The sequence below is a fragment of the Chlamydomonas reinhardtii genome, chromosome 7, assembly GCF_000002595.2.
Source record: "Chlamydomonas reinhardtii strain CC-503 cw92 mt+ chromosome 7, whole genome shotgun sequence".
Taxonomy (NCBI): Eukaryota; Viridiplantae; Chlorophyta; class Chlorophyceae; order Chlamydomonadales; family Chlamydomonadaceae; genus Chlamydomonas; species Chlamydomonas reinhardtii.
Genome location: NC_057010.1, coordinates 3,184,577 through 3,207,345, shown reverse-complemented (window position 1 = coordinate 3,207,345; position 22,769 = coordinate 3,184,577). Strand labels below are relative to the sequence as shown.

The 22,769-nt window shown below is 64.8% G+C and overlaps 3 protein-coding genes across 3 annotated transcripts in view; 1 reads left to right on the top strand and 2 right to left on the bottom strand.

Annotated features, from left to right (window-relative positions):
- The first annotated feature begins 8,422 nt into the window (after positions 1-8,422).
- Positions 8,423-13,028, top strand: CHLRE_07g333816v5 (uncharacterized protein). The gene is made up of 3 exons (XM_043064234.1): positions 8,423-8,784; positions 9,233-11,448; positions 12,062-13,028. Exons 1-2 carry the CDS (start codon positions 8,457-8,459, stop codon positions 11,383-11,385), a joined length of 2,481 nt encoding a protein of 826 aa, XP_042922802.1. The 5' UTR covers positions 8,423-8,456; the 3' UTR covers positions 11,386-11,448; positions 12,062-13,028.
- A 432-nt stretch (positions 13,029-13,460) lies between these two features.
- On the bottom strand, positions 13,461-16,872 carry CHLRE_07g333781v5 (uncharacterized protein). The gene is made up of 2 exons (XM_043064233.1): positions 16,664-16,872; positions 13,461-16,450 (listed from the first exon to the last, which is right to left on the bottom strand). Exons 1-2 carry the CDS (start codon positions 16,800-16,802, stop codon positions 16,377-16,379), a joined length of 213 nt encoding a protein of 70 aa, XP_042922801.1. The 5' UTR covers positions 16,803-16,872; the 3' UTR covers positions 13,461-16,376.
- A 3,758-nt stretch (positions 16,873-20,630) lies between these two features.
- Positions 20,631-22,769, bottom strand: part of CHLRE_07g333746v5 (uncharacterized protein) — a 4,162-nt gene continuing 2,023 nt past the window's right edge. Inside the window, exon 2 of the mRNA XM_043064232.1 lies at positions 20,631-22,621. Coding sequence (XP_042922800.1) covers positions 20,701-22,621 — 1,921 coding nt within the window. The 3' untranslated portion in view covers positions 20,631-20,700. The remainder of the gene's footprint in view (positions 22,622-22,769) is intronic.

The following is a 22,769-nucleotide window of genomic DNA, read 5'->3' as shown; positions in this document are numbered from 1 at the left end:
GGCCGGGTTGGCCGCGGTGATGGCCCGCCGCACGTCCCGCACCGTGTAGTCCGCTAAGCTGACACCCGCAATCCGGCAGTGCTCCGGGTGCACCACCACCCCAGCCACCGGCGCCAGGAAGTACGGCGCCCGAGGCCACGCCCCCGCCCGGTCCCCTGGTGATGCTGCATCGTACGCCGCCCGCTCTTCAAAGGTCCGCAGGTGCCACGGCTTGCGATGCTGCAGCACACAGGCAGGCTGCCACGCCCCATCCACCGCCGGGGGCAGCACGCCAGGCCCAGGCTCCAAGAGCCGCCCCGTGTAGTGGACGTAGGACACAGCCCCCGCAGCGTTAGCCACCCACAGCTGGTCCAGGCTAACCCGCCACTGTGGCGGCGCCGCTGGCGGCTGAGTGGCTGCACTAGGGCGCAAAAGTCGCGTCCAAACAGACACCGGCGCCAGCCCGACCTCTCCCGCGCGGGAGCGCGTTGATCCCGACCCGGTAAGTCCCATCGTGGGACAGTAGCCCCAAGGCCCCTTCCATAGCGCAGATGTTCCTGGGCGCTCTCCAGCGTGCATGCGGGTTCTAGGTAGCCACGCCCACGCTGCGAGGCTGGGAAAAAGGCCCATTGTGACAGCAAGCCAGCTTTCGCGCCATTGGTTGCCGGCGACAGCCCTGTTGTGTGGCAGCTTGGGTATGCATAGCTTGTTGGGGTACGGGTGGGCAATGACTCCCAACCTTGCGCGCGTAGGATTTATGAGGGCATCCTGCCCCCTGCGCAAAAGCATGAATTTGCACCCATGCAATGCGCGAGGGGAGCAGCTACCCACCGCGCGCTGCCCTGCTGCCAGGTATCAACTGGATTATCAATCCCAATACCCAGGCATTTAGCTGGCATGGCTGGGAAGCGCGAGGGAAAAACCGGCATTCCTGAAACCCGCCACTGACTGTAGCCTTTTCTCAACACCATTCGAAAGCGTTTGTCAAACCGTACAGCAGGCTGGACAATACGCGCAGGGAGGACGGTGCGTTTATTAGGGGTACGGCAGCAAGCGTTCTCGGCCTAGGAAGCAGCTTACAGAGTGCGGGGCAGTTCTGTAAATAGAGGGTATCAAATTTGATGGGCGGAGTGCCTTGGGGTGCAGGTCGCTGGACGCGACTTCTGCGCCCTAGTGACGGGCGGGGGCCACGGCAAACCGGCGGGGTTTGATCCAGGGTTCGCCACGAGCACGTGGCATACCCATGTTCAGACTGGCACCACCCCACCGCCTGTCTGCGTCCGCCCATCACTCTACCGCTCTCCCCTCCGCCCGCCCTCTGCACCAGGTAGGCCGGCATCACGCCCTGGCGCTGCAACTGGGGGGCCATGCACGATTGGCCACAGCACTATGCGTCCTGGTCCCCATCGTGGCGTGACCAGGGATGGGAGGAAAAGCCACGGTGGTATGGTGCGCTGTTGGCGCTGCCCTGTGGTGCACTGCATTGTGTTCAGGAGTTAGATCCAGCGCCTGGCCTTCCACTGCTGATTTGACTCTGGGCCGATGGTTGTATGATGGGAAGTTGGGGGCCGTGCTGTATAGTTAGGCTGCTGCATGCCGGTTGCGAACGGTTGAGGGTGCTTGACGTGTGCGAGTGCGGGGATGCTGACATGTCTGCGACGGTGGTACCACTCTACCGGCGGTGCACCCGACCACGCCACTTCGTGTGTAGTTGTATACATTGGTTGTGCGCAATTTGCAGCGGCCCGCACCAGAGAGCATTACTGTGGCGTGGCCTGACAGGCAATCGCAGCTTGGTGGTCGGCACGCGTGTCAACCACCCTATTGCACAACCCATGCGGCATGGAGACCGCCCCCTGGCTGCGTTGTACTTGCACATACAGGCTCTCTATAGTAGAGGGCAGGACTGCCAAGAAGCCTTTGTATATCGGTGACGCTGGCGGGCACTCCATTTTAGCATGTCGCGGGGCATGCCTGGACAAAGTTACCCTTGCAGCCGGCACTGCCGCACCATTCCTGCTATAATCTAAGTGAGATGCACCATTATGTGTTGACCACATCGCGTAGCCCAATCCCAAGGGCTCGCACCAAATGCCGACCGAAATGCAAGCAATTAGCAACGCTGCCCAGCGCCTTTTCGCTGGCCGCTTGCACCAACAATTCTCACATAGGCCATAGATAGCAGCACTGGAAGCCTGGAGCTCATGCGCGCGGGCCCGCCCTTCCAATCCTGGTGCCGCTTTCCCCGTCACTAGGGCGCAAAAGTCGCGTCCAAACAGACACCGGCGCCAGCCCGACCTCTCCCGCGCGGGAGCGCGTTGATCCCGACCCGGTAAGTCCCATCGTGGGACAGTAGCCCCAAGGCCCCTTCCATAGCGCAGATGTTCCTGGGCGCTCTCCAGCGTGCATGCGGGTTCTAGGTAGCCACGCCCACGCTGCGAGGCTGGGAAAAAGGCCCATTGTGACAGCAAGCCAGCTTTCGCGCCATTGGTTGCCGGCGACAGCCCTGTTGTGTGGCAGCTTGGGTATGCATAGCTTGTTGGGGTACGGGTGGGCAATGACTCCCAACCTTGCGCGCGTAGGATTTATGAGGGCATCCTGCCCCCTGCGCAAAAGCATGAATTTGCACCCATGCAATGCGCGAGGGGAGCAGCTACCCACCGCGCGCTGCCCTGCTGCCAGGTATCAACTGGATTATCAATCCCAATACCCAGGCATTTAGCTGGCATGGCTGGGAAGCGCGAGGGAAAAACCGGCATTCCTGAAACCCGCCACTGACTGTAGCCTTTTCTCAACACCATTCGAAAGCGTTTGTCAAACCGTACAGCAGGCTGGACAATACGCGCAGGGAGGACGGTGCGTTTATTAGGGGTACGGCAGCAAGCGTTCTCGGCCTAGGAAGCAGCTTACAGAGTGCGGGGCAGTTCTGTAAATAGAGGGTATCAAATTTGATGGGCGGAGTGCCTTGGGGTGCAGGTCGCTGGACGCGACTTCTGCGCCCTAGTGCTGGCTGCGGTGGATGCTGTTCCACGCCCGCGCTCTGCATGTGGCCGACCGCGGCCGCCAGCCGGGCAGGCAGCCCCGCTGGCGCCGGCGCGTCGCTGTACACCCACGCCCACGTGGTGGCGGAGTCCGGGCGCACATGAGTAAGCAGCGCCCGGGTGAGCATCTTCCAGGGTTGCCGGCCTGGCTGGGCAAGGAGGGCGAAGGTCTTAGCTTGCAGGGCAGACAGGAACGCAGGCAGGTCGACGTGGTTGACACCCCCATCCTTGTACGGCAGACAGGCCGTTTCCCGCTTTGGCAGCAGGAGCGGGTTCCCGTGCGACACCAGGCTGGCGTCCTCAGCGTGCATGGAGCGCGCAGCAAAGTGGCCCACCAGGTCGGTGAGTTCCTTCAGCTGCGCAGGCGACGGGTTGAGGAAGCTGAAGTGGTAGGCCAGCTTCGCCGCCAGCACCTGCTTCGCAATGTGCACACGGCCAACGAGAGTCAGAGACAGGGCAGCCCACAGACGCGCCACAAACGCCATGCCGCGAGCCCGCCGGGTGTACAAGTCAGCTGCAGCCGCATCCGAGTCCCACGACAGGGGCACACCCAGGTGCGTCACGGCGCCAGTGGTAAATGGCACCCCCGTGTGTGGGCAAGGGCCCGTCAGGTGCGCAAACCTGCCAAGGCCCATGGCCTTGCTCTTGTCCGGATGGACACGGGCGTTGGACGCGCGGCAGAACAGCTGTACTGCCGCCATCAGGACCGGCCCGTCCACCGCCGGGTCGCGCGCCGTGAGGGTCGTGTCGTCAGCGTGGTGGGCAGCCGGTGGCGCCTGCTCGCCGCTGGGTAACAGGGGCGTGCGCAGTGCCCCTTGCTCCACCTGCCGCCGCAGAAAGGACGTCAGTGGCTGCATCTGGATGACCCACAGGGGTGGTGAGGCGGTGCTGCCCTGCGGCAAGCCGTTCAGCACTGGGAAGGCGTCAGAGAGCATCCCGTTCACACACACGCGGGCAGAGCCGTTGGCAGTGAGCAGGCGGATCCAGCGCAGCACGCGCGGCCCAAACCCAAGTCCCTCCGCGGACGCATACAGCCACTGCCGGTGCACCCGGTCATACGCCTTTTCAATGTCCAAGAAGTACAGCGCACCACCCTGCCGTGGCGTGCCGTCCGCGCCCACGTCCAGGCGCATCCAGTCGATCAGGCCTTGGAGGTACAGCGCGTTGTCACCAATCCAGCGGCCGGTGATGAACGCGGTCTGCAGCTCATCCACAAATTTTTATTTTTGAGGAATCATCCTTACAAGGTTGAACAGGGGCAGACGCGCTGCCCCCCTGCTGCCTGAAAGCAGCCTGGTCCCCGAGACCAGAACCCTGACAGGGCAAGAAGAGAAGAAAAGAGAAGAAAAACAGAAAACAAACACCTCGAAAACCGCCACCAACCACCCCCATCAATCCCACCCCACCCCACCCCGACCCGGCAGACAGAGCAGGAGGCTGGCCCCCCCGCCCCCCGGGAGGGGTTGCACAAAAACACCGCCAGACCTAACCCAAGCACCAACCTACACCACAGCCTAACCGCAAGAACCACCACCACCGCGCGCCAGAAAAAGAAACACCAGCGCTACGCACTCGCCCCGCCCAAACCCACCCCACCCCCACAAGTCGGTTGCTTAAGCAACACCCCAGTAGAACCGGCAGAGGAGACACAAGCAGAAAACTAAACGGGCCAGATGTGGCGCTGACTAAGCGGGCTCCAGCCCGCTGCAAGACGCGCTGTGCAGGAAGTCCCACAGCCGCCCAGGTGCTGCGACGCCAGCCAGAGCTAAAACACATGGGCGCCAGATAAGCTGATGACGATAAACGCCACGCCAGCGCCTGGAGCGAACCGCCGCCCAAAAGGAAACCTAGGGGGCCTGCACAGGTGATGCAAGCGTCAGCCGCAAGTTCAACTTCGGTGACCCACCCTGAACCTCCTCCACTTCACAAAGCGCGCCACCCGCCGTCCAGATAGCAACAAAGTGCTCCAGCTTAGCCGCCTTGAGCTGTGCGGTGAGAAGCTGTGTGGGCAGAGCCGACAGGGTTTCAGGGGTTAGCGTGGCGGCAGTGAAACGCAGCTGCATCACCCTGCGCAGCTCGCTGACCACCTCCCGAACCACATGCTCCGACGTCTGCTTAGCAGGCTCGCGGGACCAGTACGCACACCAGACGGCGTACAAGAAGGTGGCCCGCAAAGTGCTCCACAGCAGCGCGCCCGCCCCCCGCGGGCCTGAGGCCCACATACCCATGCGGTCCCCCAGCATGAAGCCCGCGTCCGTCACTGGCGGCGCCGCTGCCTGGGGCGCAACGCAGGCCCACAGCTGCTGCAGCCACGTCCTCGCCTGCGCATAAGCTGGACACTCCAGGAAGATGTGCGTCAGGCTGGCCCACGCCCGCGGGCCAGGTGGCCCGCAGGCGGGGTGAGGACAGTGCGCCCCCAACCCCCCGCACCCCGTGGTCACCCGTGGACGAATGCCCTTGCCCGCCCTGTACAGCCCGCAAGGCAGGTAAGCATGTTGCAGCCGGTACACCAGCACCTTTGCCCCCCGACTAGCGTGGCTGTCCCACAGCCTCCGCCACGTACCCCGCAGAAGGGACGCATCCGGGGGCGGCGTGCGAGGGTCGCCCTCCACCGCCGCCGCTGCTGCCGCCGCCGCCGTGGCAGGCCCCGTGCTAGGCCCCGCCCCGCCCGCCGCCTGCTCCTGCAGCCGCGCGGAACGCCGTGGCCCCTCACCCGACTGCTGGGACGGGGACGCATACGACTGCAGTGCTCTCGCCGGCGTGTTCTGCTGCCCGGCTGCCGCGGAGGTGCGGTGGAGCCAGGGGTCCAGAGCCACCGGGTTATTGTGGAAGTGCTGCGCCGCCGTGGTGGTCAGCTGCGCCGCTGCACGCTGCCACTCCGCCTCCCGCTCCGCCAGCCGCGACTGTGCCGCCGGCTGGGTCCCCGAACCCCCCGCCTGCTGTGCATGCGCCGGGCACGGCATGGCTGCGGGGCGGGCCGGAGCCGGAGGTGCGGCCGGGTTGGCCGCGGTGATGGCCCGCCGCACGTCCCACACCGTGTAGTCCGCTAAGCTGACACCCGCAATCCGGCAGTGCTCCGGGTGCACCACCACCCCAGCCTCCGGCGCCAGGAAGTACGGCGCCCGAGGCCACGCCCCTGCCCGTTCCCCTGGTGATGCTGCATCGTACGCCGCCCGCTCTTCAAAGGTCCACAGGTGCCGCGGCTTGCGGTGCTGCAGCACACAGGCAGGCTGCCACGCCCCATCCACTGCCGGTGGCAGCACGCCAGGCCCAGGCTCCAAGAGCCGCCCCGTGTAGTGGACGTAGGACACAGCCCCCGCAGCGTTAGCCACCCACAGCTGGTCCAGGCTAACCCGCCACTGTGGCGGCGCCGCTGGCGGCTGAGTGGCTGGCTGCGGCGGATGCTGTTCCACGCCCGCGCTCCGCACGTGGCCGACCGCGGCCGCCAGCCGGGCAGGCAGCCCCGCTTGCGCCGGCGCGTCGCTGTACACCCACGCCCACGTGGTGGCAGAGTCCGGGCGCACACGAGTAAGCAGCGCCCGGGTGAGCGTCTTCCAGGGTTGCCGGCCTGGCTGGGCAAGCAGGGCGAAAGTCTTAGCTTGCAGGGCAGACAGGAACGCAGGCAGGTCGACATGGTTGACAAAAAATAATAATAATATCTACGCAGGGCACAGGTGCCCGCGTGTCTTAAGGAGGAGTGAGACAAGCTCACCCCACCATCGGAAAACTTGATTTCCCTACCCCGGCTCCCCTGCGCGGGGGCCGCCATTGGCGGTCCCCTGGGTGCGCCCTCCCGGGCGGCATCGGGTGTTGGCAATGCCCATCTCTCGCTCTAGCCGGTAGTACAGGTTTGCGGTGCCCCGGAGCGTGGTGACGCTATGCATGTGGAGACGTGTGCAGCAGGCCTTGGCTGCCTGCGGTTTGGCTCCCAGGTCTTTGAGGAGAGTTTCAAGGGTACGGGGGACAGTGCCACCGTGGCCCAGTGTAATAACGTGTTTAGTATCGTAGTGCACAGTCCACCCTGCAGCTCGCATGGCAGTGGCAAGGGTGGCGTGCTGTGCTTGTTTTTGAATGAGCTTCTCGCTGTGGTGCAGGTCACAGGTGTATCCAACTTCAAGGATGTACACTGGGTAGGCCCCTTGACATGGTTGACACCCCCATCCTTGTACGGCAGACAGGCCGTCTCCCGCTTTGGCAGCAGGAGCGGGTTCCCGTGCGACACCAGGCTGGCATCCTCAGCGTGCACGGAGCGCGCAGCAAAGTGGTCCACCAGGTCGGTGAGTTCCTTCAGCTGCGCAGGCGATGGGTTGAGGAAGCTGAAGTGGTAGGCCAGCTTCGCCGCCAGCACCTGCTTCGCAATGTGCACACGGCCAACCAGGGTCAGAGACAGGGCAGCCCACAGACGCGCCACAAACGCCATGCCGCGAGCCCGCCGGGTGAACAGGTCAGCTGCAGCCGCATCAGAGTCCCACGACAGAGGCACACCCAGGTGCGTCACGGCGCCAGTGGTAAACGGCACCCCCGTGTGTGGGCAAGGGCCCGTCAGGTGCGCAAACCTGCCAAGGCCCATGGCCTTGCTCTTGTCCGGATGGACACGGGCGTTGGACGCGCGGCAGAACAGCTGTACTGCCGCCATCAGGACCGGCCCGTCCACCGCCGGGTCGCGCGCCGTGAGGGTCGTGTCGTCAGCGTGGTGGGCAGCAGGTGGCGCCTGCTCGCCGCTGGGTAACAGGGGCGTGCGCAGTGCCCCTTGCTCCACCTGCCGCCGCAGAAAGGACGTCAGTGGCTGCATCTGGATGACCCACAGGGGTGGTGAGGCGGTGCTGCCCTGCGGCAAGCCGTTCAGCACTGGGAAGGCGTCAGAGAGCATCCCGTTCACACACACGCGGGCAGAGCCGTTGGCAGTGAGCAGGCGGATCCAGCGCAGCATGCTCAAAAAAAAAAAATGCGCGGCCCAAACCCAAGTCCCTCCGCGGACGCATACAGCCACTGCCGGTGCACCCGGTCATACGCCTTTTCAATGTCCAAGAAGTACAGCGCACCACCCTGACGTGGCGTGCCGTCCGCGCCCACGTCCAGGCGCATCCATTCGATCAGGCCTTGGAGGTACAGCGCGTTGTCTCCAATCCAGCGGCCGGTGATGAACGCGGTCTGCAGCTCATCCACAACTGCATCCAGGGCGGGCTGCAGGCGGGCGCTGACGGCCTTGGACACCATCTTGAAGTCGCAGTTGAGCAGCGTGATGGGCCGGTACGACGCGCTTGCACGCAATGGGAGGCGGACAAGTTCTTCTTGCGGGAGGCCGCCACCAGCATCCACCGTCGGCATGCACGCCAGACCCGGGATGGGCTGCATGGCGTGGTGCTGGCCGCAGACACGGCCGCTGCCCTGGCCGACCGGCCGGGTGCCAGCGCCGCGCAGCGTCAGGCTGCGGCCATGGCCAACTTGGCAGTGCGGGAGGAGCGGGCAGCTGCCGCAGCGGCCAGCCACAATGCCCGCGCTGCACTGATGGAGGAGCATGGGGAGCGGGGCACTCGCTGGTTCCATCGGCAGGCTGACGAGCCAGCAGCCGGCGCGCAGGAGCCCATCACGCACTTGAAGGTGCCGGGGCAACCGGCGCCTGTGGCGCTCACGGGGCCGGGCACGCGCAACACTGTCTCAGCAGCCGCCGCAGCCATGTACAGCAGCACCAGCCCCACCGGCCTGTTCCGCGTGCAGCCGGTCTGTACGGCGTCGCAGCAACGGCCTGGGCTCGCCGCTCAAGGCGCGGGCGCTGGTCTCGCACCTGCAGCAAGTTGGGGCGGATGTGGCGATGGTGCAGGAGACCCACGCTACTGACACGATGGTGCTGGAGTCTTGCCTTCGTGCCGCGCAGGGGGCGTGCCTTCCGTGGCGCCACTGCCTTGCTGCCAGCCCGGCAGCGTCGCCCCACTCCTGTGGGACGGCTATCCTGGCGCGGAGTCGGCTGTCCCTTCCAGGCTGCGTACTGCAGCCGCCGTCAACGGATGCGGCGGGCCGTGTGGTATGTTGGGATTGGGACGTGGGTCACCTGCGCCTGCGCTTCGTGTGTGTGACCGTGGCGGACAAGCCTGCTTTCTTTGCCGGGCTGCATACCCACCTGGCCTCGGACAGGGTGCTTGTTGTCGGTGGGGAATGGAACTGTGTCACCGATGCCAGTCAGGAGGCGGCCCCTAGCCCATCACGTGCTGCAGGTGCCCCGCAACTTGCCAGCCTCCTCGCCCAGTTCAGTCTGGTGGACCCTTGGGCGAGCAAGCGTGGCGGCGCCAAGGGCTACACGCATCCGGCCACGCCCAAGCCAGCCACTCCCGCACGCCTGGATCGGTGGTATGTCAGTGCCACCACGGCGCCGTGGGTGGTGGATGTCGCTCGCACGTATGGGGCGCCTGGGGACCACAACGGTGTGCTGCTCACCCTGTCCTTGCCCGACCTGCCACATGCGCACCGGGAGCAGTGGCGCTTCCCCACATACCTGCTGTTTCACCCCTCGCTGCGTCTGGAGCTCGAGCAGCGCTTGGAGGCGCACGTTGCCGCAAATCCTGTGACCAGTACAGGTGACGGCGCTTGCACGCAATGGGAGGCGGACAAGTTCTTCTTGCGGGAGGCCGCCACCAGCATCCACCGTCGGCATGCACGCCAGACCCGGGACGGGCTGCATGGCGTGGTGCTGGCCGCAGACGCGGCCGCTGCCCTGGCCGACCGGCCGGGTGCCAGCGCCGCGCAGCGTCAGGCTGCGGCCATGGCCAACTTGGCGGTGCGGGAGGAGCGGGCAGCTGCCGCAGCGGCCAGCCACAATGCCCGCGCTGCACTGATGGAGGAGCATGGGGAGCGGGGCACTCGCTGGTTCCATCGGCAGGCTGACGAGCCAGCAGCCGGCGTGCAGGAGCCCATCACGCACTTGAAGGTGCCGGGGCACCCGGCGCCTGTGGCGCTCACGGGGCCGGGCACGCGCAACACTGTCTCCGCAGCCGCTGCAGCCATGTACAGCAGCACCAGCCCCACCGGCCTGTTCCGCGTGCAGCCGGTCTGTACGGCGTCGCAGCAGCAGCTTCTGGCGGCCATTGACCGCAAGGTTCCGGCGGATCTGCAGGCCGCCGCAGAGGGGTCCGGTGACGGCGCCCTCAGTGATGCAGAGCTGATGGCAGCGCTGGCTGGCTCCGCCAATGGTAAAGCGCCTGGGTCGGACGGGGTCCCGTACGAGGTGTACAAGGTTTTCTGGGCGCTGCTGGGTCCGCGCTTGTGTGCTGCTGCTGCCGCTGCCTTTGCTGCCGCTGCAGACGCCCACGATGGCGGTGAAATGGCGGCGGCGCTGCCCGCCTCCTGGCGGGAGGGCATCATCACCCTCATCTACAAGGGCAAAAGCCTGGACCGCGCCGAGCTGGCGTCGTACCGGCCCATCACGCTGCTCAACTGCGACTCCAAGATGGTGTCCAAGGCCGTCAGCGCCCGCCTGCAGCCCGCCCTGGATGCAGTTGTGGATGAGCTGCAGACCGCGTTCATCACCGGCCGCTGGATTGGTGACAACGCGCTGTACCTCCAAGGCCTGATCGAATGGATGCGCCTGGACGTGGGCGCGGACGGCACGCCACGGCAGGGTGGTGCGCTGTACTTCTTGGACATTGAAAAGGCGTATGACCGGGTGCACCGGCAGTGGCTGTATGCGTCCGCGGAGGGACTTGGGTTTGGGCCGCGCATGCTGCGCTGGATCCGCCTGCTCACTGCCAACGGCTCTGCCCGCGTGTGTGTGAACGGGATGCTCTCTGACGCCTTCCCAGTGCTGAACGGCTTGCCGCAGGGCAGCACCGCCTCACCACCCCTGTGGGTCATCCAGATGCAGCCACTGACATCCTTTCTGCGGCGGCAGGTGGAGCAAGGGGCACTGCGCACGCCCCTGTTACCCAGCGGCGAGCAGGCGCCACCGGCTGCCCACCACGCTGACGACACGACCCTCACGGCGCGCGACCCGGCGGTGGACGGGCCGGTCCTGATGGCGGCAGTACAGCTGTTCTGCCGCGCGTCCAACGCCCGTGTCCATCCGGACAAGAGCAAGGCCATGGGCCTTGGCAGGTTTGCGCACCTGACGGGCCCTTGCCCACACACGGGGGTGCCGTTTACCACTGGCGCCGTGACGCACCTGGGTGTGCCCCTGTCGTGGGACTCGGATGTGGCTGCAGCTGACTTGTTCACCCGGCGGGCTCGCGGCATGGCGTTTGTGGCGCGTCTGTGGGCTGCCCTGTCTCTGACTCTTGTTGGCCGTGTGCACATTGCGAAGCAGGTGCTGGCGGCGAAGCTGGCCTACCACTTCAGCTTCCTCAACCCGTCGCCTGCGCACCCCTGGCCCTCGTGAACAGGGATGCCCCTGTTCGCGAAAGCGAAACGGCGCAGCGGAAGAAGCATTTGCAGCTTGCAGGTACGGTGGCATAGTTGTCCGTGGTGATCGCGACACTGGAACATGGTGTTGTTAGGCGGCGGTTCTTTCCAGGCGCTGGCGTGGCGTATTATCGTCATCAGCTTATCTGGCGCCCATGTATTTTAGCTCTGGCTGGCGTCGCAGCACCTGGGCGGCTTTTTTTTTTTTTTGAGGAATCATCCTTACAAGGTTGAACAGGGGCAGACACGCTGCCCCCCTGCTGCCTGAAAGCAGCCTGGTCCCCGAGACCAGAACCCTGACAGGGCAAGAAGAGAAGAAAAGAGAAGAAAAACAGAAAACAAACACCTCGAAAACCGCCACCAACCACCCCCATCCATCCCACCCCACCCCACCCCGACCCGGCAGACAGAGCAGAAGGCTGGCCCCCCGCCCCCCGGGAGGGGTTGCACAAAAACACCGCCAGACCTAAGAAATAGAAATAGAAATAGAGACACCCTGCCGTAGGCAAGTGGTGTGGATTAAGGGCGTGGGGGGAGATGAGGAGGTGGGCCAGGCCCGCCTCCTGTACGCCCCCACTACCGAGCATGTGAAGGCGGGCGTGCAGGCCAGGCCTGCATCCCGCCAGGGTGTTACGTCCCGCCCGGGTCGCCAGGTGGCAGTCCCCGTTCGAGACGCCGTCTGGTCAGGATAATGTGGTTGAGGGTGGCGACTGCGTGGTCGTGTAGGGTGTCGCAGCACTGCCTGGCTTTGTGGGAGGTGACGCCCAGGGAGGTGAGGAGGGGGTGGAGGTCCTTGCGGATTGTGCCTGCAAACCCGAGGCTGATGGCGCTCTGCGGGGTGTATTGCACTTTCCATCCCGCTTCCCGCAGGTCGGCTGCAAGGGCCTGGTGCTGTTGTGCTTTTTCGTGTTGCTTGGCGGCGTGGTTCGTGTCAGCGGTGTATCCTGCTTCGATGATGTGGATGGTGTCATGTTCGCTGGGAAGCGCGACAAAGTCTGGGTTTAGGGCTGCGGCGAGGGAGATGGAAGGGATTAGTAGGATGTCGGGGCGGTAATGTAGGTGGCGTCCTGCCGGTTTGCCCTCCTGGTCGGGGAGCAGCCACGGCGGCAGGCGGTTGTCAGCCGCATAGTCTGGCAGATCGGCTTTAGACGTGGCGTCCATTACCATGTAGCAACCGCCGCAGTCACCACGGGAGATGGCTCGTGCGATGGTCTGGACTGCAATGTTGTGTCGTTTAATGTACATTGCACGGAGTTGGGGGTTGTGGCAGCCTCCCAGTATATGGCCGCCGGAGTCGGGTCCGCGGCAGAGTGGGCATGGGGCAGGGGTATCGGGGCCAGCGCGGGGGGCTCGGCGGCCTGTAACTGTGCGGCCGAAGCGGGCTGCGAGTTTGTTGTTCCACAGTTGCCCGTAAAGGTAGTCCATGCAGCGTTTGGCCTTGCGGTGCCGGCCTGATTGCAGGTTCATGGTTCGGGTGCTGGATTTGATATCCAGGTCTGGGATGGCGTTGGCGACGAAGCCAGTGTAGAGGGTTTCGCGGGTGTGGCCTTGGGCGATGTGCGGGGCCGCGAGCGTGGCAATGCCGCGGTTGAGGTCATGCGCGTAGTGCCCTTCGTTCTTCTCTCGGGGCACCCCTTCCACAGTCGGTTTCATAGTTCTGATGACACCGGCGCTACCGGCCGATCCGGGGGTGTAGTTCATACGCATGTGGCACTTATGCATGCATGCTTGTCATTGCATCCCCCACCCGGCCGGCGCTGCTACCCTGTGCAGCCGCCGGTTTTGTTCGACGGGTGTGGGGAACCGCATTGCGGTCCGCCCCGTCGATTGTCCTGGTTTGTCCTGTTTGTCCTGTTTGCGGGGTTTATTATGGTGCCTTGCTGCGTGTTGCCTGCGTACCAGACTGCAGCCAAGCCCCCGTAGCTCTCTGCATTCATGCCCACATGGCCCATGCCACGTGCAGTACCGCCGGGATGAGCCATGCAGCCATCGCGCTGTCATCACTATTACGCGGCCTCCCCGATTCCAGTACTTGCATTGCCACACGTATTCATTCCTCCCCATTTACATACTTGCTTTCCGCTCCGTCCACTCCGCCTCCATAGTTCCGTTCCAGCCCGCGCCAGCCCCAACCGCAGCGACAGCCAGCCGCCCAGCCCGCGGTTACTTGCTGTGCTGTTTTGCTTCCTGTCTGGCCCGCTGCTTCCTTCCCGGTTTCTTACGCTTCCACTCACTCCCTCCCTCACATGTGCTGCTGGACGACGGTGGCGCTGGTGTTTTCCAGGTTGGTTTCGGATGCCGCGCGCCCCGCAGCTCCGCTCCGCGCCAGCCCGCCAGCCGTCCGACAGCCTAGCCATCGCAACCTGGTTATATCAGTGATGGGTCGGCGGCGCTCCTCTATTGCCCGTGGCGTTTACCGTCTGGATGAGGTAACATGTCTGCTGTGACCGCCTCCTGCTAACCGGCCTTCTATGCGTGCTAGCGACTACAACTTCTCTTCGTGTCGCGCACATTCGCGTTCGCATTTCGACAGCACTCCGCTAACAGGGCGTTTCAGGGATAATCGCCCCTGGCCCCCGGCAAGTTCACGCCGGTATCTGTTGGCCAGTGGCAGGGACCCACTCGAGGTCCCGCCCTCGAGCGATTGGAACTGGCGAGCCTCCCGCTTGCGGGTGCAGCCTCCATTTGCACGCGTCGTACCCGCCAGTAGCGCGCTTGTGTTCTGGTATTATAAGCCTACAGCCTTCATATGGTTATCAGCCTACAGTTTGTTGCCAGCCGTTTCTTGCCTTCGGTTACTGGACTTTTCTCGGCTGCGTTGACTCGATTGACTACTCTGCGGCACCAAGCATTATGAGCGCCTACACGTGTACGGCTTTGTGGCCCCAACATGGCTAAACGCAAACGTCGTCGCGTGGAAGCCACTGAAGCAGCCGGCATCGGGGAACGCGTCATCGCTCTCAGAGCCGCGGCCTTACCAGCAAACTGGAAAGGCAGCGATGGCGAGCACCGGGCACGTATTTTGGGTCTCACGTCGGCTGCGACCCCTCCGGCGGTGGTGCGGGCCATCCTTGCCGCCCGGGCACGGTTCGCCCCCGGCGAACACGCCGCTTTGACCCGTAACCCCGAAGCCCCCGGTGTCATATACGCCGCCTTCTTCCTGCCCACCCGCCATCAGCGACAACGACAACGACGACGTCAGCGCAGGGGTGCAGCAATGATGGATGTGTACGTGGGACAAACCGTCCACTCCGCCCTTGCACGGTTACGCGAGCACATCAACGCCACAGCCACGGAGCACGAAAGCGGCACTTCCAGCTCGCCGTTCCACCGTGCCGTCTGGCACTCGGAACTCGCCCGCCTGGTCGTCGTCCCCCTGGAGCGCGTGCCTCTCCCTACCATCGCCGCACTGGCTGGTCTCCCAGCCGGCACCCCGCCACCCCCGCCACCCGCCCCCGACGCCGACCTCCCGTGCGCCGTCTGCCACCAGCCACAACCCGAGAACACCATGCTGCTCTGCGACTACCCCGGGTGCAACGCCGCCTACCATTGCGCATGCCTGGACCCACCGCTGACGCGCCCGCCGCCCCCACGCCAGCCGTGGTGCTGCCCCACGCATGCGTTATGCCAGCCACCCGCCTTCGCCGCCATCGCGGACCCGCTCGAAATGGCTTGGATTCAGCGGCTACAAAGCCTCCGCGCAGTGCACCGCGCCGGCTACAACGTGGCCTCACCGGACGCGACCTCTTCCTACTGTACATTGATTTTACCTCCGCATTCAACACGATAGACCACGACAAACTGCTCATTGTCATGCACGACCTAGGCTACCCCACCGATCTGATTGAGGTGGTACGGGACCTATACGGCAAGGCAGCCACCAGCGTGCGCACTGAACATGGAACCACACCCCCTATCCCTATCCAACGCGGCACGGTACAGGGCGATGTCCTGTCACCACTACTGTTCATCATCTTTATCGAACCGCTGCTCCGGTGGCTTCATGTTGGCGGGCGCGGATACCAATACGGATGTCTCACCAAAGCCGAGAATGATAAACACAACCTCAGCTCAGGCGCCTTCGCCGATGACTTAGTCACCGCCACAACCCAAATCTCAAACCTACGAATCCAAGTTGAAAAAATTGAGAAATATGCAGCATGGGGCGGCCTCAAAGTCAACGTCTCCAAATGCCAACTACAAGGCATACTCCACGGCCGCGCCCGCGCCGATCCCACCCTCGGTGGCCCCCGCAGCAAGCCCCACCAGGCAGCGCTCGCCAGAATGCTTGAAGGCCAAATCCGCATAGACGGCACCGCTATCCCATACAAGCCCCCCCATGAATCCTACAAATACCTTGGCATCCACATCACCCCCACCCTAGACTGGAGTGCACAAGTGCAGTACATCCGGGAAAAAATAAAGAAGCGAGGGCAACGCATCGCCACATCACTCGCCACACCGGACCAGAAACTCCGGATGATACAATTCACCATCCACCCAGCAGTGGCCTACAGCCTCCCGTTCATGCCGTACAGCACACACGACGTGGCCAGCCTCGATGCGCTCATTGCAAGCACTGCAAAGATGTGCTACGGCCTGAAACGCGGCTTCCCCACCCGCGCTATCCTCCAGCCCACTAACACCCTTGGCCTGGGGGTAGGTAGCATCCGCGAGCTATATGTCCGCCGCGCAGGCAAGGCCCTCGTCCAGGCCTTAAACGATGGGGGCAGACTGGGTGCCGTCACCCGCGCCATGCTCCACCTGCAACACAGTGTGGCACAGAGAGTGCCCGCAGATCAACTCCACACGCAGTGCCGCTTTTACACCAACCTACGACAACTCTCGCTGATCAAAGACGCGGGGCTGGAGCTGACCCAAAAGGGCAGCGCATACCACACCACGCTCCACGGTCTGTCGGCCCTCCTTACACGCACCGCGCCGCCAGGCGCCGACGCGGAACAGGCCCTACCCTTTCGATTGATTCAACCCCTCCTTGAACTCACCAGCGACTTCCGCGAGCTCCTCACTCCGGACCGCACCTGTGTTATTGACGCCAACACATTAAAAAACAAGTGGCCACGGGCCCACAGGCGGCACAGGATAGCCCTCAACCGCCTTACTCTCGCACTCCACGCTGAAACCCGAGCCCGAGCCAAAACCCACAACAGCACCGCTCCCCTTACCGCTGCCCAACGCACTCTCCCAGACGGGCACACCTTTACCGGCCTCCACACGACCCACACCGCACCTACCGCCGTTGACTGGGGCACACTTAACCGCTTCCTTCGCCAGCGCGCCCCTGCCGCCGAACCGACCGCCCATGCCGGAGGAACTGCCGCGGCCGCCACCACCGCTGTCACCACCGCCACCGCCGCCACGGCGGCAGAGCATGAGGACGCCCACAGCGATGGCGAAAACCAGACACCTGCACAAACACGCCGGCCGGGCACACAGCAACGTAAGCGGGCCTGCATTAAAATGGTCAGAGAACCCGAAGGACGGGGAGCCCCGCCAGCCGACGCACCGAAAGCGTTCGACTGGGACCCCGCGCTTGACCCACTTACCGACGCACACTGCGCAGACCTGCTCGACATCGCCCCCAGCCTCATCGGCCGATCCAAGCCCCCCAACCCCGAAGCACACCTCAGACGCCTACTTCTGGGCCCCACGCCCCCAACCACTTTCACACACCGACACAAGCTCAACCAGGAGGAGCAAGACGCGTACCTGGCCGCCACGTCCGACACCTGGAAGCACTTCAGCGAAACCTACCGCACCAAAGCCCTCACCACCACCAACACCCTGTATGGACACCAGGAGCGGGTGCAGCACGTAATAGCCCGCACCTCGAGCAAAGGTTCGCCTCACTACCGAGTCCAGTGGGAACCCACCGTCATCACCCCCGGCTCCCTCACCCTCTACGCCCGGAACCGCTACCGCCCCAAACCCGGCGGCCTTACCTGGCTCCTTACCCCGGGTAATGAACCTCGTGTCCTGGTGGAATGGGAAGACCTGGAAGAACCCGCCGCTACCCTGGAGGCACAAGACAACAAACAGGACCTCCTGGACGCCCTGCACGCCCGCCTTGCTGTCCCCCTGGCCCCCCGCCCCCCGGCCCCCGCTAGCGACACACACCTAAACCCTGACCAGCGACAGGGCCGATGGACAGATGCCAGCAACGACACCGCACGAGGGCAGCGCACTCTGCGCCACTACGTAGATATCAACGTTGAGCCCTGCAACCCTAGTCGAGACATCCACCCCACGCAAGCATACACCGTCCAGCTCGGTACCGTCCTCGACCCCGGCTCCCCAGCATGCGGCACCCACCTGGCGCATGTATACGACCCCCGCGGACGGTGCATAGGCACCATCAGCGCAGAGCGGCTCAGCCTCCTGTGGCAACGCTACCAGCATGCACAAACAACCTGGCCCGAAGTGCACGCCAAGCACGATCAGGGCAGAGGCTTTGCGGCCGCCATCGCCCGCCTGCTCCTCCGATACAAACCCGGGGGCGGCTCCAAATCCCACCCTGTCACCGAAAAAGGCGAACGCATGCTGTGTGAAGGACTGACGCAAACCCTGCACACAGCAATAGGCAGCACAACGGAGCTCTTCGCATCACCCCTTAACGTCTCGGACGCCGCCACCACCTACTACACACTGTACGAAGAAGACATGCTCTTCGGGGCCAACTATGATGCGTACTCACAGCCGTGGGATGGAGTTGCTGTCGCCTGCCCCGAACCCAACGCCGAAGACGGAGCTCACGCGGTCCGCTGGGCACTGGCATGGGCCGAACACACCGAAACCCTTACAAACACCCTCAACCCGCCAACCACTGCCACGCTGATCATCCTCCCCACCCAACGCAACGCCCCATACACACGATACCTCGCCCACCCCAGAGTCACCCTCCTTGGCAGCATCTCCGCCACAGCAACACACGCCCTTCTCGGCCAAATCCACAACGACGCAGGCATCACCTTAAAACACGACCTATTGCTGGTCAGCAATACACCCGGAGCCCAACTCGCCCAACCCATACGCGACGCCCTAGGCACATCCCTGTACCTCTCGGGCATGCCCGTCGACCCGCAGCCCCAACTCACGTGGGCCCACACACGGTGGGTAACCAAGCAAATCCGCCGGATGACCCGCACCCGCCCGGCAGCACCCCGGGTAACACCCCCTCCCGTACCGGCCACGCCAGCCACCCTGGCCCCCTTCGCGGCCACCCAGCCCCTCCGCCTCAATCCCTATGAAGGCTTCTACACCGATGGCTCAGTGCAGAAGGACGCCCTTGGTCAGCCCAGCGCGTGGGGGGCCGCAGCGATTGATGCCCGCACGCTGCGCTGCTATCAAATCGACGTCAACCCTGGGCAGCACGGCTGTAACACCATCACACGATGCGAGCTCTCGGCCATACACCAAGTGCTCAAGCTAGACGAAGTGCAAGCGCTCCCCGAAGTCACAGTGTACACTGACTCCGCTGCGTCGCTGTTCCTCATTCGCAAAACAATCAACCAGCCCCAACTCCTCACCTTCAGCAAACACAAAGCGCTGCTAACATCCTCGCGCTACTGAAACGCCGCTCCCACGCCGGCCGCCGGACTAATCTCCTCAAGGTCAAAGCACATTCAGGGATTGCGCACAATGAACTCGCAGATCAGGCGGCGGTGAAAACCGCCAAGGGAGAACAGATACCCGGGGCCGAGTGGCTGGTCGAGGAATCCGATAACGACCCGCGCAGCAAATACTATTGGATACGTAAAAGCGGAGTGCTGTCGAAATGCGAACGCGAATGTGCGCGACACGAAGAGAAGTTGTAGTCGCTAGCACGCATAGAAGGCCGGTTAGCAGGAGGCGGTCACAGCAGACATGTTACCTCATCCAGACGGTAAACGCCACGGGCAATAGAGGAGCGCCGCCGACCCATCACTGATATAACCAGGTTGCGATGGCTAGGCTGTCGGACGGCTGGCGGGCTGGCGCGGAGCGGAGCTGCGGGGCGCGCGGCATCCGAAACCAACCTGGAAAACACCAGCGCCACCGTCGTCCAGCAGCACATGTGAGGGAGGGAGTGAGTGGAAGCGTAAGAAACCGGGAAGGAAGCAGCGGGCCAGACAGGAAGCAAAACAGCACAGCAAGTAACCGCGGGCTGGGCGGCTGGCTGTCGCTGCGGTTGGGGCTGGCGCGGGCTGGAACGGAACTATGGAGGCGGAGTGGACGGAGCGGAAAGCAAGTATGTAAATGGGGAGGAATGAATACGTGTGGCAATGCAAGTACTGGAATCGGGGAGGCCGCGTAATAGTGATGACAGCGCGATGGCTGCATGGCTCATCCCGGCGGTACTGCACGTGGCATGGGCCATGTGGGCATGAATGCAGAGAGCTACGGGGGCTTGGCTGCAGTCTGGTACGCAGGCAACACGCAGCAAGGCACCATAATAAACCCCGCAAACAGGACAAACAGGACAAACCAGGACAATCGACGGGGCGGACCGCAATGCGGTTCCCCACACCCGTCGAACAAAACCGGCGGCTGCACAGGGTAGCAGCGCCGGCCGGGTGGGGGATGCAATGACAAGCATGCATGCATAAGTGCCACATGCGTATGAACTACACCCCCGGATCGGCCGGTAGCGCCGGTGTCATCATCTCCAGGGGTGGTTAGGGGATGGGAATGCCCGCCGCCGCGCACGCTCGCAACAAATACTCCTGTGGGTGCGCGGCGTGCGGCGGGGCCGGCCGTCGCGGGGGCGGCGGCGGCCCAGGAACAGCGGCCGCGGGGGCGGCGGCGGCCCAGGAACAGCGGCCGCGGGGGCGGCGGCGGCCCAGGAACAGCGGCCGCGGGGGCGGCAGCAGCCCAGGAACAGCGGCCGCGGGGGCGGCGGCGGCCCAGGAACAGCGGCCGCGGGGGCGGCAGCAGCCGAGGAACAGCGGCCGCGGGGGCGGCAGCAGCCCAGGAACGGCGGCCGCGGGGGCGGCGGCGGCCCAGGAACAGCGGCCGCGGGGGCGGCGGCAGCCCAGGAACGGCGGCCGCGGGGGCGGCGGCGGCCCAGGAACAGCGGCCGCGGGGGCGGCGGCGGCCCAGGAACGGCGGCCGCGGGGGCGGCGGCGGCCCAGGAACAGCGGCCGCGGGGGCGGCAGCAGCCCAGGAACGGCGGCCGCGCGGGCGGCGGCGGCCCAGGAACAGCGGCCACGGGGGCGGCGGCAATAGACCAAAAAACCCAAAAAAACCAGAAAACCAATATATACAGTGAACGCGTAAGGAAAAGCTGCAAGTGTCACCAGTGATGCGTCTGCGTTAACTCGAGTGGGACGGCTGTGCTGTCGAAGTGGCGGCGCCGTGCCAGGTACTGGCGGATCAAGCCCACGAGGTCCGCGTACTCAGGGTGTTGGCGCTGCCGTCGTTGGATATAGTAGGCCTGTGGTGTGGCCTCCAGTACCCGCGCGCAGTCCCGTATCAGGCGGGCCCGCGAGTAGCCCATCTGCGTCAGGGCGGCAATGAGGTTGGCGGATTCGAACACAAAATTCTCCACTTCCATGACGACACGCCGCAGCCGGTGGAACTGGCCGGTGAAGATATTGCGTTTGCTGGCCTCATTGACGTTGCTATCAGCCCCAATAAACCGAGACAGGCGCACTCCATCAAACACGGGCTGCACCCGTTTGTCGTACAAGCGTGTGGTGATCCGGGCGTCGCCACTAGGCGTGGTGCGTAAAATGAGCAAAATGTCCAGGAAGGGCATCGCGGTGGTGCCGGCGGGTATCTGCGTTTGCAGGTGGGGGTGCGACTGCGGTTCCACCTGCAGAGACGTTGGGTACAGCCCATGCATGCCGGCGTAGCGCTGGTCCACGCTGAGGAGGCGGCTGATAAAGCGGTTGTTGAGGGCCAGCAGGTCATCCAGGTACCGCTTGGTGAGGCTGAACGCGCGCACCACTTCTTTCTGCCGCGCCGTGGTGGTGGGCTGCGTCATGAAGCGGTACTCATACCACGCAAGGAAGAGGTTGGCAATGAAGGGGGCGGCGGAGATGCCCATGGGGATGCCGCAAGTCTGCTGAACCAGGGCGAAGGTGCCGAACCGTATGAAGGTGGAGCGAACCAGACTGTGGAAGAGGGCCATAAACTGGGCTTCCGAGAACGTGTGGATGGCGATGTCGGTGAGGGGGTCGCGCCGGTATGCCGGCACGGCATCCGCTTCCGTGGCGGTCAGGAGCGAGGCCTCGTACATGTTTTTGCCATCGGGCGTCTTGGGCGGGGTGACGGTGATGGATATGGCGGCACACTGGGCGTGGGCGAGCGTGGCCGTGATCAGGGACGCCATGGTAGCGGCCAAGTCGTCGTGTGGGATGTTGGTGTATAGGCGGGCGAAGTCGAAGGCCTGCGGGGCGGTGACGTGCGCGCGCGGAAGTTGCTGGGCGTTGAACTCGTAGATGGAGTCCATGACCGCGCCCGAATGGAGGCAGAACCAGGGGTCTGATCCTGTGTGGGCCTGCCACATGGTGCGGAAAGCGTCGGCGAGGGTGCGCAGGCCGGCCGTGACGACGTCACTGATGGCGGTGACCGGGCAATCATGTGAGCACGCCAGGAAGCGCAGGCCCGGGGGCGTCTTGTGCATCTTCATGGTCACGGCGTAGTAAGCGGCGTCCTTGGTGGTATCGTACCGCAGGTGGTGGATGCCAGCGTTGGCCAGGGTGGTGTTTTGCTGCGTGAGGAAGGCGTGCATCTGCTCGACGGTGGTGGTGGCGTAGTAGGGTTGCGCGATGGGGGGTGGTTGGGCAGGAGTCGGAGGAGGGCTGTGGGCATCGTGGTGGGCCACGTTGGCCGGGGCGCCACCGGCTGGGGGCGCGGCAGTGGCGGCGGCGGCTGGCAGCGGCGGGGCGTGAGGCGGTGGCGCAGCAGCGGTGACCAGGCCGGCGGCGGTCGGGCCGGGCGGGGCGGCGGCGCCGTGTGCAGAGGCGTTGGGAAGCGTGCGTGCCGTGGCGCGGGTGCGGCGCCGGTCGCCCAGGGCTGCAAGGCATGCGAGCACAGGGCTGGTTGGATCACCGGGACCTGCGGGGGCGACCGGGTTGGAGGCGGCGGCGGCGACGGGGTTGGCGATGGGGGCGGCGGCGGTCGGGGCGGCGGCTGTGGGGGCGGCGGCTGTGGGGGCGGCGGCGGCGGTGGCAGGTGCGGCGAGGTTGGGGTCGGCGACGGCGGCGGAGCTGAGGGGAAGGGGGGCGGCGGGGCGCGCGGGGTGGGGGGCGGCGGCGGTGGCGGTGGCGTGGGCGGCGGGGTTGGGGGCGGCGGCGGGGCCGGGGCTGGCCGGGTGGAGTGCGGTGGCGCCGGCGGCGGCGTGGGCGGCGGGGGTGG